This window comes from Camelina sativa, chromosome 10 (assembly GCF_030686135.1).
Source record: "Camelina sativa cultivar CO46 ecotype springtype chromosome 10, ASM3068613v1".
Taxonomy (NCBI): domain Eukaryota; kingdom Viridiplantae; phylum Streptophyta; class Magnoliopsida; order Brassicales; family Brassicaceae; genus Camelina; species Camelina sativa.
Genome location: NC_141889.1, coordinates 11,659,038 through 11,673,630, shown reverse-complemented (window position 1 = coordinate 11,673,630; position 14,593 = coordinate 11,659,038). Strand labels below are relative to the sequence as shown.

General features: G+C 35.2%; 2 protein-coding genes and 1 pseudogene across 10 annotated transcripts; 1 reads left to right on the top strand and 2 right to left on the bottom strand.

Annotated features, from left to right (window-relative positions):
* Positions 1-1,708: 1,708 nt before the first annotated feature.
* Positions 1,709-5,351, bottom strand: LOC104718703 (WAT1-related protein At4g16620). The gene is made up of 7 exons (XM_010436494.3): positions 3,485-5,351; positions 3,310-3,375; positions 3,047-3,163; positions 2,719-2,953; positions 2,449-2,613; positions 2,224-2,375; positions 1,709-2,119 (listed from the first exon to the last, which is right to left on the bottom strand). Exons 1-7 carry the CDS (start codon positions 3,673-3,675, stop codon positions 1,966-1,968), a joined length of 1,080 nt encoding a protein of 359 aa, XP_010434796.1. The 5' UTR covers positions 3,676-5,351; the 3' UTR covers positions 1,709-1,965.
* Positions 5,352-6,463: 1,112 nt separating this feature from the next.
* LOC104718702 (uncharacterized) lies at positions 6,464-14,161 on the top strand. 8 transcript variants are annotated; one of them, XM_087469379.1, is made up of 5 exons: positions 6,486-6,828; positions 9,991-10,145; positions 10,236-10,493; positions 10,986-11,613; positions 11,700-13,668. In XM_087469379.1, the coding sequence occupies exon 5, from the start codon at positions 12,476-12,478 to the stop codon at positions 13,211-13,213; it is 738 nt and encodes a 245-aa protein (XP_087325505.1). In that variant the 5' UTR covers positions 6,486-6,828; positions 9,991-10,145; positions 10,236-10,493; positions 10,986-11,613; positions 11,700-12,475; the 3' UTR covers positions 13,214-13,668. The 8 variants fall into 8 exon arrangements, 2 of the variants coding, with proteins under 2 accessions (XP_087325505.1, XP_087325504.1); XM_087469378.1 differs by having other exon boundaries at positions 6,689-6,828; positions 9,933-10,145; XR_015568598.1 differs by lacking the exon at positions 10,986-11,613 and having other exon boundaries at positions 6,464-6,828; positions 9,933-10,145; positions 13,238-13,668.
* LOC104718700 (uncharacterized) lies at positions 7,119-9,144 on the bottom strand (annotated as a pseudogene). Its single transcript, XR_015568597.1, has one exon. The product of XR_015568597.1 is annotated as an uncharacterized LOC104718700 (transcript).
* Positions 14,162-14,593: the final 432 nt, after the last annotated feature.

Below are 14,593 nucleotides of genomic sequence, written 5' to 3'. Positions count from 1 at the left end.
TGAATATGATTAGTGTCTTAATATTTTGAATTTTCCAACAGGGATTGATTGACACTTGACTGTTGCATTGGTGTATATGTTTTGGTCATAAAAATACGAGAGAATAATAAAACAGATCATGACTTCAGTTGCAAATAATACAAAATGATACTGTACGTACTAGTTAATCTGATATGTTCTACGATTCGATAATTTACGCATATAAAGTTCAAAAGTTTTTGGTAATCTAAAAAACTTTGATTTTATACTTGTAAGCAATTAGAAGATTATTATTTGTCGTATTTGACTATAGTAACAGTTTTTGTTTTGTTCCATACTGAACATTTGGGTGTCAAATAGTAAAAAAGGCTATTAATACTAATACTTTTTTAACCAAAGACAAACATCATGCATCAAAAAATTTGCAGTCATAAAGTACATATATATACACAGAGATGACATAACACTAGTTAAGAAATGCAATTGTTAAGTATACGATATACCTATGGTAATCATGGTTTTATTGAAAAGATGACAAAGAATACATATATTTAACATTACCAAGAATAAAAAAAGGCAAATGAATTTGAGTTGTTGGAACTTTATACACAGTTGAGTAAAGAAGAGGCTTACACAATGGAATCTTTCGTGTTAACTACTTGGCTTTGCTTCAATCTCAATTTTAACTATATGATATCCATTACTCTTCAAACAAAAAGAACTCTGTTCAGTGTTTATAATTCGGAAAGGTAACCAAATAAATGTACGATTGAGTCATCACTACAAGAAAAATTGACACCAATAATTAAATATTAAGACCAGAGAACCCGGTAGAAAAACAAAAACATCACTTTATTCCCAACCAGTAAAGCATGATCCAAGAAAAAAATGTTTAAACAATACCCTATATAAATTCCCCCTTTAATCAAAAACGAAAATATCACTTTTCTAGAAAATTCAATGCAACAACATATTCAAACATTTTACTTACATTTTATTTTCTCAGTCCTATTCTAAGATAAACTACAGATCTAAAGAAAGTTATGCAAACAATAACAATAGACATAAAAGTGTTCCCTTATAAATATAAGTTTTGGAACTCAATTTCCTAGTTCACTAGATATAGAAGACTCAAGTCACTCAACTACTTGCCATAGTCTTTTTGTTTGACACCGTTCTGAAGGTTAACCCTCAGTATAGCGTAAAAGCAACCAAAACGCTTGAAGCTAAATATCCTAAATACATAGTATAGAATGTAGTAATGTACTTAGCAGTTAGCACGCTGCACGCCTTTTAACCAAGCTGAAAACAGCATTGTTCTGATTTGTTGAACTTTTTTACAGACCTCTATAATGTATTACGTATATTTGGTTCGCTAGTCGCATAAAATCTATAATCATTGTGTAATGCCTTTTCTGAATGAGATAGACCAAAAGAACAAAAAAAAAAACAGCAAAAAAGATTGCCAAAAGGTGGATGTATCCGATAACTTAACCCGGAAAAAAATGAAGACGACATATCCTAATCTTAACAGGGAAGGAGATGGGTTAATACTAAAATAACGTATAAAAAACTTTGGTAAACCATGAATGCGACCTAAACGTAAATAATTTCTCAAAAGACATTTACATTGGTATTCCAAGTGGTTTTGACCGTTGTTTCCATTAAACCGTTAGAATGAGAGTATGAGACAATGAATCACCGATCCAAAGAACTTGCAAGAAAATAATTTGCTTAAATCTTCGACCGACAATTTTTCTTTTCAAAATATATACACATTGAACAACGTGTTACATGACACCTTTTAGGCCCATATTTTCCAAGACTTGCCTGTGATTTTTTTTAAACCAACTATTTTGGTAACACACACGAACATATACTAAACCGAATACGGTATACATGTAAAGTATAAAGTAAAACTGATCTTGCTTCTATAAACCTAAACTACATTCATAAGAATATAAAAGAAAGAGAGAAGACTTTAAACTAAAGCAAAAGAGGCTTCTGAAGATCAAACTCTGTTCTAAGCACACTTTCTTCATCATCTTCTTTTATTTCATCTCCTTCTGCATCTTCCTCTTTCCCTTTAGCCCACAGAACGAAGTAGAGTCCTCCGAACATCAACGCCATTCCCGCAAAGCTAATATGACACATACAAAAAAACACAAAGAAAGAAGATAAATGACTTCTCTTTCTGTCTAAAACGGCCTACTTTGAAGGAGAAAAGCTGCAAGAAAAATTTACCTTCCGAGATTGAAACTCTCTTCCATAGTAAAAGCAGAGACAAGAACACAAACCACCGTAGCAATTGGACTAAAGATGGACACAATCACTGGTCCTTTTCTCTTAATCACCCATGCATTGAAGCTCAACCCTCCTCCACTCACCAACCCTCCCTACAAACAAAAATACTTATTATAACATTTTTAAACACATTCAAATCTTGCATATGATTCATGAGATATGTACCAGCATTGCGTATCCCACAAGGTGGCCGAAACCGATGACTGATGCACTTTCTATTTCCATACTTCCTTTAAGAGCATACTGCAAAGCTACCGTGGTGATCCCACCCATCAAAGATACTATCGAGAACATTGATACAGGCGCCGGAAATTCTGCTAGTATGGATGCCTAATTAGGACGATCAAAGTGATTTCACAAGCAAAGAAACAGATTAGCACAACCGGATATATGAATATGTTAGCTCTACAGCTAAGAAGGGGTATAAGGTGAGACCTGAAGGACAACACTAGAGGACAAGCAGCAGATGGCGAGGAGGAGATAGAGGCAACCTAAGATCTTGTCCTTGTCTAAAACGACTTCGTCAGGGACAATAGGCATAGTCTTCGCCGAGATCGAAGTAGCAGCAGTACTGTGCATTAAGCTCATAATGAAAGCTCCCATCACACACAACACTGTCCCTCCCATCTTAACTCTACTATACATACAACTTAGCTTCACTTTCTCCATCCTTCACAATGTCAAATTATTCAAAACCCATTAACTAATGCTTTAATCTTTCGTTACTAAACAGAATAAATCAAAAGAAAATAAAAAGATTTACCCAGCAGCCCAAGCAATGACAAAAATTAAAGCAGGACAGAGATTAGGCATAGCTGTGGCCATTGATGCAGAGGTGTGTTTCATTCCTTCTAAGTATAGCCACTGGAACAGAGTCACTCTGTTTCAAACACAACTTCTCTTTTATTTTAGTTATGATTTTTATTTTTTTCTCCTTCTTTTTCAGAATAAGTAAGTAAGCATGTAAAACTAGTTTAGTCTATAACAATAAAAAGAACATGCAGAAATTAAAAGGATTTATTTTACCCAGCAAGAGCAACTAAAACTAGTTTAGTCTTCAACTTGAAACTTAGACTTGTCGGCCAAAGTTTCCTGCAAAAATAGAAATATTCCAATTACCAACCACAAGACAAAAACAAGAACCATTTTACAAAAATCCAAAACACAATAAAAAAAAAAAAGTATGGAACTTTGGTTTTACCTTTCAAGGAGAAAAGCTAGAGGAGTGATGAGAAGAAATGAAGCAAAGGTGCAGAAGATAACGATAAGAAGAGGGTCAATTCCAAGAGACAACAAGTGACTCAGTAGCTCCGAGTTTCCGGCGTAAATCACCTGAGCTCCGGCCAATCCTCCGATGATCCCTACTTCTTGTAACGTCTCTCTCTTCATCATTTTTTCCAACACAAGAAAAAAAGAATGAATAGTAACGAACGGATAAATCAGTTGGAACCCATTTGGCAGCAAATGGAAACACGAGCTTTCGATTTTGTGGGTGGTGAAGTAACTAAAAGAAACAAAAAAAAGCAGAGAAGACAAGTTTTTTAAGTGTTTTCCTTTTTGGGTTTTCTTGTTAAATGAAAACAGGAGAAGAGACACTTTGTTTGTGATCTCTTTATCTGGTAATGCGTATGCTTGAAGTTTGAAACCTTTCTCTCTTATCTTTCACTTCTTGCTTTTGTTGAAGACATGTGACATTACACTGCATTGGTTTTTATAGAGTGTCTCCCTCGCCATTATAGTAGCTTTTTTTTTGGGAAGCCCAAATTTTAATTTATTCAATTAGAATAAACGGTTGTAAATTGTTTATATTATGTTTGTTCATATAATAAACATAATAGAGAGAGTCCTCAGAATTTGGTGTAGTGGGTTTAATATTCTTTGGTTAATGTGTAAAATAAGACAAAACAAAAATTTGAGAGGGGTTAGCTTAATTTTGTTAAGAAATAAATATCTGGTGAGTTTGAATATGAGTAATATGACTTGTGTTTTGAAAAAAAATGATGAATTTTCATCCGTGATAAAGCTAACCGCTCTCAAACGTCATAAAGAGTTTGAAAAACTGTGGCCAAAATTCTGATATTTCTTAAATAGAACAAATTATTCAAATGTAGTTAGCCAAATAAGATAGCGAAATTGTTGAAAACAAAAAAAAAAAAGATTTAATTAAGACTATAGACCAAAAATAACAAAATACAGAGGAAAAAAAAAAGATTAAAGAGTTTTAGTTTGTAAGTAAAATCATAAAAGAAAAAGTGGAACACGATCATAAATCGCCGCTCACACAAATATATGTAAGTAGATGAAATTATGTAAATAAAGTGAAGTATGAAAACGTGCCGAAAATAAAACGAAAAGAAAGCTAAAACCAAAAAAGAAGTTAATATTATATTGCTAGTGTTGTGTTGTTTGTATTGTTATTTTTGGATAAACAAATACGACAGCTTACCATCTACTCCTCTATTATTCGTTTTAGGTCCACATCTCTTCACTTTTTTAGTCTTTTTTTCTTGGCATTCAATCTCTTTCATTTTATTGTTTTTTAGCACAGATGAATCATTCCTATGAAAAAAAAATCACTTATTGAGTTATTTTAACATAAAGTCTTTTGTTTATAAGTCAAGAAATATCGATTCTATATAACGAATTAGTTAGTTATATATTGTGTAGTGGATATGTAGAGATTATATAATAGAGCTGTTGTTGTCTTGTGTGTGGACTGTGTGGAGTATAAAAATATGGTGGTGATGCGTAAGAGGAGAATAAAAGAGGAGTGTAAGAAAGACAGAGGAAGACAAAAAAAAATTTGGGAAGCCTTACACGTCACTCTTTCTCTTTGCCAATGACTTGTGAAGCCATGCCCCGCGCCTCCTTTTTCTCCTCCCCATCAAAATATATACGCTAATAATGGCATAATGCGGTATTGCGATTAATCTTATAATATTTATTATACACCGATTTAAGTTTTTACATCTAATCCGTTTAAAAGTTTAGAACCTTGTAAGTTTTGTAGATATTTAATCTCTATTAAAACCACTATCATTGTGGAAAAGGCATGTTGAATAGGCTCCTAGATCGGTTCAACGCATTCTAATGAGCTGTACCACGTACGGACAGACAACGGTTGCAATCTCAAGGTCTAAAAATCTAAACAGTGAACATAGATACTTTCCTGTCCTCTCACGTGCACACGCGTCTACAAGTTACAACCGTCGCCGACTCACGTGACCGACCTTTTGGCCTCCATATAACGAATATAAAAAAACAAAAACCTACAGGAAAACCAAACAAAAACAAAAAAATATATATCGAACATCTTCGCCTGTATTGTTCTAAGTTCTGATATCACAACAACAATAATAAAATTGTCTAAACCCTTCGCTAAGAAATGTCCTTTTCACGTGAGTTTGTTTGTCCATCAATATCTTCTCAAAAAACTTTTTCGTTTTAACTACGTTTATATATGCACGACAAAGGAAAAAGAAGAATTTTTTCGGTCGAAAATAAAACCCAACAAATTACAAAATTTACATGTAAATGTTATATTATGATGAAATGTTTCTTACAGAGCTTTGCTCTTGAACGAGTTATTCTTTGATTTCGTCCGATGTTTTCTAAACATAATAGACGACTATAGAATAATCGGTAAAAAAAAAAGAAAAAAAAAGTGAAAGAGAAAAAAGACTAAACCATTTTATTTTGTCAGTAAAATCATAAAAAAAAAAAGGTCGAATGATAATAAATCGCCATCACACAAATTTATGCAAGTAGATTACGTGATAAAGTGATATTTTAAAGCATATGCAGAAAATGAAAAGAAAGATAAACTAAAAAGAAAGGAGAAAGAAAAAGAGAGTTAAAAAAAAGACAGATGCGTTAAACTCCGTCAGATACGGGACCTACTCGGGAGAGAGTAAGCAAATATCCGACGATCAAATCCATGATTCCAGTAGGTAAGCCAAGATATCCGCGAAAACTAATTAAGCAGCCGGGTGACAAGATCTATCCGCGGACGTAAAGCCCAAACGGATGGGAAACAAACAAAATCACCCCAAAGGTACATGGACAACAATACCAAAATAAAGAAAGCTACGAAAGCACAGTGAAGAGGAAATTAAAACTCTAACTCAAACTCATAACCCACGACACAGAACAGCGACTTCTCCTTTTAACAATTAAGACTACCTCACAAATAAAGAGAACTAAAGGATCCTTACCAGCAAAAAAAGAACTACCTGCTACGAGGTCCAAAAGACGACTAGAACCCAAACTCAACTCCTGGAAACGGCGAAATCGAGGCAAAAAGAAATCATAATAGTTAGAGAAACCTAGATGTGTGATAACTACCGGGCCCAGCCCAATAAGAGACTCTCTGGCCTTTATATAAGATTAGACGCAGAGGAGGAATAGTTGTCGGCGACGAAGCTATGTCAGATACGCAGTTGCCCGACGAAGATATGTCAGATCCGCCGTCCTCCGACCAAACTATGTCTAATCCGCGGTTACCTAAATATATTATATATGGACTTACCTGCGATTCATACAATGGTACGTACGTAACATCTCTCTAATATTATTTTATATATCTATATCTATCTTGTTTCTCTTGATCGAAATTGTTTTGTCTATGATTTGGATTAGCTTTCATCTGAATATGATCTATGTATCATGGTTAACTATGTATATATAGTGTATATCTAATCGTCCATCTGTCTTCGTATAGTAATTACGTATTCGTTCTCTTTCCGTAGATGCCAACAACGGCGGATCTAGGAATTATTTTTACTAGAATCAAAACATAACTAAGTTTTTTTTTTAAATATAAATATAAAAATATTTTACAAAACCACTCTACGAGCTTTCATATCTTGAAATCTTTTTATCACAGTTTCATTTGCAATAAATAAAAATATATCTTTTTCGATGAAACAAACTAAACAATCATTCAAAAATTGATCTTTAATCCTATTGCGTCGATGAGTCTTCACAATCTTCATCGCTGAAAAACATCTATCAACAGTTGCAGTAGCAACCGACAAAATCAAAACCAACTTCAACAGCCCGTAGACCAAAGGATGTGACATATTTTTTCGAGTTTCTACCAACATACGAGCAAATTCTCCAAGAGACTTCAAAGGAGTAAATCTTTCATCATTTTGAATATTATCAATGTAGATATCTAATTCTTGGTCAAGAGATTTGTACTCCTCATGAGTAAAATCGTCTGGATAGAACTTAGATAACCTCATCAACTTTGAGTGGTCAAACTCAGAGAACAAATCAATGGGAGATAAAGAAGAAGCACAAATAAACAATTCAGTGTTCACCTCATTAAAACGATCGTTGAACTCCTGAATCTGCAAATCCAAAACAGAAAATAGGCAATTGACCATTTAGTGATGCATATTTGAAACTCCTGTTTTTTCCTTGGTCTTCTAAAGTCGATAAAATCTTTCTCCATGTCAACCTTTTCAATATCATGTTCCTCACAAAAAGAAGAAACTCTATTCATGAGAGAATTCCAACCATCATCTCTAAACTTCTGAAGTTGTCTTTTAGTTGAGTTTACCAAATCCATAGCATTTAAAATATCTTGATCTCTTCTTTGTAGCATCATGGACAAGTTCTCCGTGAGTCCTAAAAGATATATCATCATTTGCAAGTAGAATACAAAATCAAAGCTCTGAAAGTACTTGAGGAGACCAAATGCTTGACGTCTTTTCAAATCTTCTACACCTTCAATCTCAATGTATTCAAGCACTTCGACAATACATGAGAATAGCTCAATCAAACGCAATAGAGTATTATAATGCGAATTCCAGCGGGTATTCCCTGGTCTATTAAGAGACACCTCTTGATTCAACCCTGTTCCAATATTGATTTCACCATTATTGATTCCTTCTTCAATTTTTTTCCTATAACTCTCTCGGATCATATCTTTCCTTTTGCATGAAGCTCCCACCACATTCACCAACAAAGAAATCATATCAAAAAAATCTCCAACATCAAAATGTTTCTTTGCTACTCCCACAACAACTAATTGAAGTTGGTGAGCGAAACAATGAACATAGTAAGCTGATGGGGTTTCCTTAGAAATTAATGCCCTTAGCCCGTTGAACTCACCTCTCATATTGCTAGCCCCATCGTAACCTTGTCCTCTCACCTTTTTTATGCTCAATCCATATTTTGCAAACAAAGAATCAATTGCAGCTTTCAAAGATGATGAAGTTGTATCACTCACATGCGTAATACTCATGAATCTTTCTTTGACCATCCCTCTTTTATCAACAAAACGAAACACCACTGCCATTTGTTCTTTATCTGAAACATCCGCTGATTCATCTACCAATAAGCCAAAAACATCATGACCCATTTCTTCAATAACAGATTTAACTACCTCTTCTGCAAAACAGTTCACTATATCTTTCTGAATCGTTGGACACATCATTTGATTACTCACATCTTCGTTTTGTTCAGCAGTGAATTTTAAGAGCTCCACAAAGTTTCCTCTGTTAACAGACTTTTCTGACTCATCATGACCACGAAAAGGTAGCCCTTGTCGCAACAAGTATCTAGAAACATCAATTGAAGCATTCAACCGAACTCGATACTCATTCTTCGTAATATCAGCTTGCTTTCGAAAAGCATGTTTGATAGATTGACCTTGGTTCATCAAGTTTTCACACTTCATTACTGCTTTTTTATGAAAACCACATACAACATGTTCTGAAACTCTATAAAACTTATTCCAGTAAGTAAAACCAACAGTGCTCCATGCTTCATTTTTTCCACCCTTACCAGCATTATCTCTGAACAAATAACAACACAGAAAAAAAACTGCTTCTTTCTTCACACTATACTCTAACTAGTTTTGAAACATATCACACCAAGCAACGTTAAAACGCCTCATTACACCTCCTATGTCTTTTTGTTCAAAATTATGACTTCGGGGTTGGCAAGGACCTCTAACCAAATATTTGCGAATTACCTTATCTCTTTGATTTGGATGATAGTCTTCTATTCTTTTTCGGTCAGCAGGATCCCATAGCAGATCATCTAGATTACTGCAAGATGGAGATGGATCTTTCCTTTTCAAAAACTTTCTCATTGTTTCCTGCATCTTCCTGAAATCAAAACAATTTTGCAAAGAATAAATTTCTAATAAGTTAAAACTGTAAATCAAAACTACTCAAGCTAATAAGCTATCAAACACAATTTTGTTAATAATTTAATATGTAATTATATGAAATATATTTTTAGAACAATATCAAAGAAACAAAAGCTTGATCTGAAAGTTTGACTTACTTAGTTGAATTAAGATGAAGAGTTGATGACCACGATGAGGAAGAGAAGTTGAAGGCAAAAGAAGAAAAAATCTTTTCACGTAATTATTTAGGTTAGAATTTTGTGTTATTTAGTTAGAACTGTTTAATTGTTTTGCTAAGTAGAATATTTAGTGGGCCACTAATGATAAAGTCCACCAAATATGTATTTTTCGTTTTTGGGTTTTTTATGTGGGTTGAATAAGGTGCAAGTGCAATCGTATTAAAAGTAACAAATATATATGTATTACTAAATTTTTTTTTTTTCAAATAAATGAGGAGTCAATTGACCCCGTTCTCTTTTACGTGGATCCGCCTTTGGATGCCAAGACATGTCTTTTGGAACGTGGAGGATTACCCAATTCTTTCTAATCACGATATTTGTTAGATGGGGGAGAAAATCAGATCAGCACTCGCGGTTGCGAATTTTAGTGGGGGAAGTTTCAATCAATGTTTACATTGATAAGAAGAAGAATTATACGTTTTTGGATGAATGGGAATCGCTACGAGATGCCGGATTCACAATCAATACCATCCCCAAAGGTTAATATATATGATTCCCTTACTCTTTCACGATTATTATTATCTTTTTTTTTTTACTTACACTGGATGCTTTTTCATTGCCGCTGTTAGTGGATGCTTTTGCGTGGACACTGGAATATACTGCACCAACAAATATGATTGTACTCTCAAAAAACTTGGAAGAAAAAGCGCTATGTAGATCTATGTTTAAAAAAGCGACACCTAGGCTTGCCTAGGCTCTAGGCGAGGTGAGGCTACTCGTTCATCGCCTCTAGAAGGTGGAGCGAGGCTAACAATTAAAGTCGCTCGCTCAAGACAAAGGCGCTGGTGTATCTCTCTCAAAAGCTTTGACGCCTTCTGCAAAAAAAGGTAAGAATTGTTAAAGTTTTATATTTATTTGCCTCATATTGTTCCGAAATATATGCATAGATGATTTGATTTCTAAAAATTAAAAAACCTATTAGAAGTCGTGCATATAAACTCCATATAAACCACTTTTCACGTATTCAGCCTCTTTTCACGTATTCAGCCTTTTTCTAGATTAGCTATTTCTCCATTCTCCCTACTCTTTCTTTTTACTCTTCTTTCTTCAAACTCCTCATCATGTCTGATTCTACTAAGCCAATAGATCCAGCATGGAAATATGCGACTCCAGTTTCGGGTAAACATGGTAGTTTTATGTGTATCTTTTGTATCAAAATCACAAATGGTGGAGTTCAACGTGCAAAACATCATATCGTTGGTGGTTTTAAGAATGTTACTGCCTGCAAACTAGTTCAAGATAGTGTAAGGGAAGAAGTGAAAACTTTTATGTTTAACAAGGCTAAAGTTAAAGCCACTACTCAAATGATGCCATCACAGGCCAATATATATGATGTGGTAGATGAAGATGAGGATGAAGGTCAGTCTAGTCAGCCACCTTCCAAGAAACATAAGGGTCCAATGGATAGGTATGTTCTTCCAACTCCTCATGATATCTTGAAAGGAAGAAAGGATAGAAAAGAGGTTTTTGGAAAATCTGATAAGGAACTGAGGGACAAGGCATGTGCTGCTATTGCAAGGTGGTTTTATGATGCAGGGCTTCCGTTTAATGCAGTTACTTTTGATAGTTTTAGAGAAGCACTTGAATTAGTTGGTCAATATGGGTCTGGCTTTAAACCACCAACAATGTATGAGCTACGGGTTCCTTTCTTGAAGAAGGAAGTAAAAGAAACAGAAAATCTGATGGTGGAGCACAAGACAGAATGGGCAACTAAAGGCTGTTCGATTATGTCTGATGGATGGCGTGATTCTGTTGTCCAAAAAGACATTATTAACTTTCTTGTTAACTCTCCAAAGTGATCAATTTTCATCAAATCAGTTGATGTTTCAACAGTAGTGAAAGATGTTAATTTGCTGTTTAATAAGCTTGATCGTATGGTGGAAGAAGTTGTGGAATCTAATGTTGTCCAAGTGATAACGGACAAGGCATCAAACTATGTAAAAGCTGGTGAGTTTGTTACTTTATAAGGTTCTGTTTTTTTCTGATTTTTTCCAAATTGATACTAACAAGTCTGCCTATTATTACTATTGTAGTCCAATTGCTAATGGCGAATCGACCACATCTGTATTGGCTTCCTTGTGCAGCCCACTGCATAGATCTCGTGTTGGAGGATGTAGGAAAACTTCTTATGGTAAAATCTGCAATCAAGAACTGCATCTACATGAACGACTACATCTATAGTCACACTTCTCTTGTGAATATGATGAGCAAATTCACAAACCAAGCAAATCTACATAGACCAACAGTTACTCGGTTTGCTACATCATTCATCACACTTGCGCAGTATCACAAGCAAAGGAAAAACTTGAGGAGTTTTGTAACTTCTGAAGAATGGAATGATTCAAAGTGGCCAAAGGATTTAGGAGCAATGAATGTGAAAAAGTTCATCATGAGTGACAGATTTTGGCACAGCGTGTTGTATGCACTGAAGTTGACAGGTCCTCTACTTAAGGTTCTTAGGTTGGTTGATGGAGAGAAAAAACCAGCTATGGGGTACATTTATGAAGCCATGGATAGGGCTAAAGAGGTCATTGCTAAGACCTTCAATGAGAAGGAAGAACAGTATAAAGATGCATTTGCAATCATTGATAAGTGATGGGATTGTCAACTCCATCATCCTTTGCATGCTGCTGGCTACTTTCTGAATCCAGAATTTCAGTATAATCTAGAGTCTGGGGTCAACTGTGAAGAGGTTGTGAAAGGTCTCTACGATGTTCTTGAAAGGTTGGTTCTTGAACTTGCATCTCAAGATAAGATAGACACAGAGTTGACGGTGTTTAAAAATGCTGAAGGGCTCTTTGGGTTTTCCATGGCGAAAAGACAAAGGAAGTTAAAAGCACCAACTGAGTGGTGGTCTTCTTATGGAGGATCTACACCAACACTTAGAGACTTTGCTATTAAGGTTCTTAGTCTCACTTGTAGTGCAACTGGTTGTGAGAGAAACTGGAGTGTGTTTCAACATCTCCATACCAAGAAAAGGAATCGATTGGCTCTAGAACGGTTGAATGATCTGGTGTTTGTTAAGTACAATCGCACTTTACAACGCCGTTACAAGCTGAAAGACACCATTGATCCAATCATCTTAGAAGATATTGATGATTGTAATGAGTGGCTGGTTGGAAGAATGGATGAAGAGTCTACTGTTGAGTATGATCTAGTGTTTGAAGATGATGATTTAACATGGGATGTGGTAAGCAAAGCATCTGGAGCTAATGAGCCTAACTATCTTACTAGAGCTAAAAAAACATCATCACAATCGGCAAATAGAGCTAAGAAAGGGAAGATTATAGCCTCAAGCTCCAATCCTCCTCCAAGATCATCTCAAAGGTCTTCTACAACTCCACTGACTTTGATAGATGAAGATGATGAGAATGAAATTGAAGAAGACTTTACAGGAGGAGATGAGGACACTCAAGTGGATGTGGAAGATGTTGAGTATGATGTTGGATTGGTTGTTTCTTTGTTTTTTCAGTATAAAGACGTATTTGCAATCATTGATAAGCAGTATAAAGATGCATTTGCAGGAATAAGTGAGCTAATTCAGTGACTAACCTTTACGTTTTTTGTGTAGGCTCGCTTCATGCAGCAAAGGCGATGGGCGATTGGCGCCTAGACTTCAGGCGAGAGCCACACCTTCGTAGCCTCACCTCGCCTCTCGCCATTTAAAACACAGATGTAGATTTCAATTGTTATACATGTTAGGTTTTGGTGTTGCTTTATCCGATACTAGCTTGGATTGGCTACCTCCTCAGTCGAAATGTCCACCTCCTGTACAAGAATCAGCTTTGTTTTTGACGAGCCTATTTGATAAGAAGCGAGAGGATATAATCGTATTGAAGAATGAACAAGATGAGAGAGAGAAAGAAGAAGAAGCCATATCAAAAACATGATCCTAAATTAATATACACATGACGTTTTTGTTTGAGTTGGTACGTGTTTGTCTAAAAGGAGAATAAATGTCTACTAGCAATGACATCAAAATAAACGTCTTTCTTCGAGAAACATAGATTAGCAAATTAACGAGAAACCTCCCATATAGTAAAATTGATGTCATATATAAGATAATTTACAAATTTGTCTTTGATCATAGAAGCATTCTCAATTCAAGTAGAACAGCTACCACAGGTTTGATCGTCGTCACTAGTTTGGAGCACTATATTTTTGAGCAAAGTATCAGGATTGACGACGGCAACACTGAAACCTATCTTGGACAAAGAGTCACGAACAGAAGGGAACTTGGTGCCTTGTCCAAAGTTTTCGTTACTAGAGATTAGCACCACATTTGCTAACTCGCAATGAGAAGCGTTCCTTATAATGGACCAAACAAGAATGCTGGTTAACATACATTTAATTTTTGCATCTTTATCCCCTGTAATAGTATAGTATACCAACCAACAACACGACATTATTAGATTTATACTAGCTATAATATAAAAGAAAAGAGGGTGGGTTTCAATAAGTAAAGAAGAAATCGACTACCTTGGGATTTATCAAATTCTATACAGATAGAGTATTTTTCATTATATTCTTTTTGCAAAGCATCGAAAGATTTGGGTCAACAATGGTAACACGATGTGTGACCTCACCGTCAAACCCATCAATTTTAAGAGCTGTCTCGAGTTTCCTGTAAACCTCATAAAAATAGGGAATTTTGGGGATGTTTGAGCAATCCTCAAGGACCCATATGATTAGTGCATCCTCATCTGCGAGAGGTTTGAGACAAAACGGATCAGAGAGCCAAAAAATAATAATCAGAGATCGTGATTTAACAATGAGAGATTGATCAGATGAAGATGAAGTTAATCAAATCCAGATCATCATAGAGAGATACAAAATCTTTACCCATAGTTTTACTGTCGAGCTCCGGGAAAATAATACCAGACATGCTTTCGACGGAGAGCTATCGAGAGGGATTTAGGGTTGCATG

Coding starts and splice junctions, on each gene's coding strand:
- LOC104718703 (XM_010436494.3), bottom strand. CDS start 3,675: ATGATGAAGAGAGAGACGTTACAAGAAGTAGGGATCATCGGAGGATTG. Junction 3,376..3,484: donor CTAGCTTTTCTCCTTGAAAG/GTAAAACCAAAG, acceptor CTATTTTTGCAG/GAAACTTTGGCCGACAAGTC. Junction 3,164..3,309: donor GTTTTAGTTGCTCTTGCTGG/GTAAAATAAATC, acceptor TGTTTGAAACAG/AGTGACTCTGTTCCAGTGGC.
- LOC104718702 (XM_087469379.1), top strand. CDS start 12,476: ATGGCGAAAAGACAAAGGAAGTTAAAAGCACCAACTGAGTGGTGGTCT.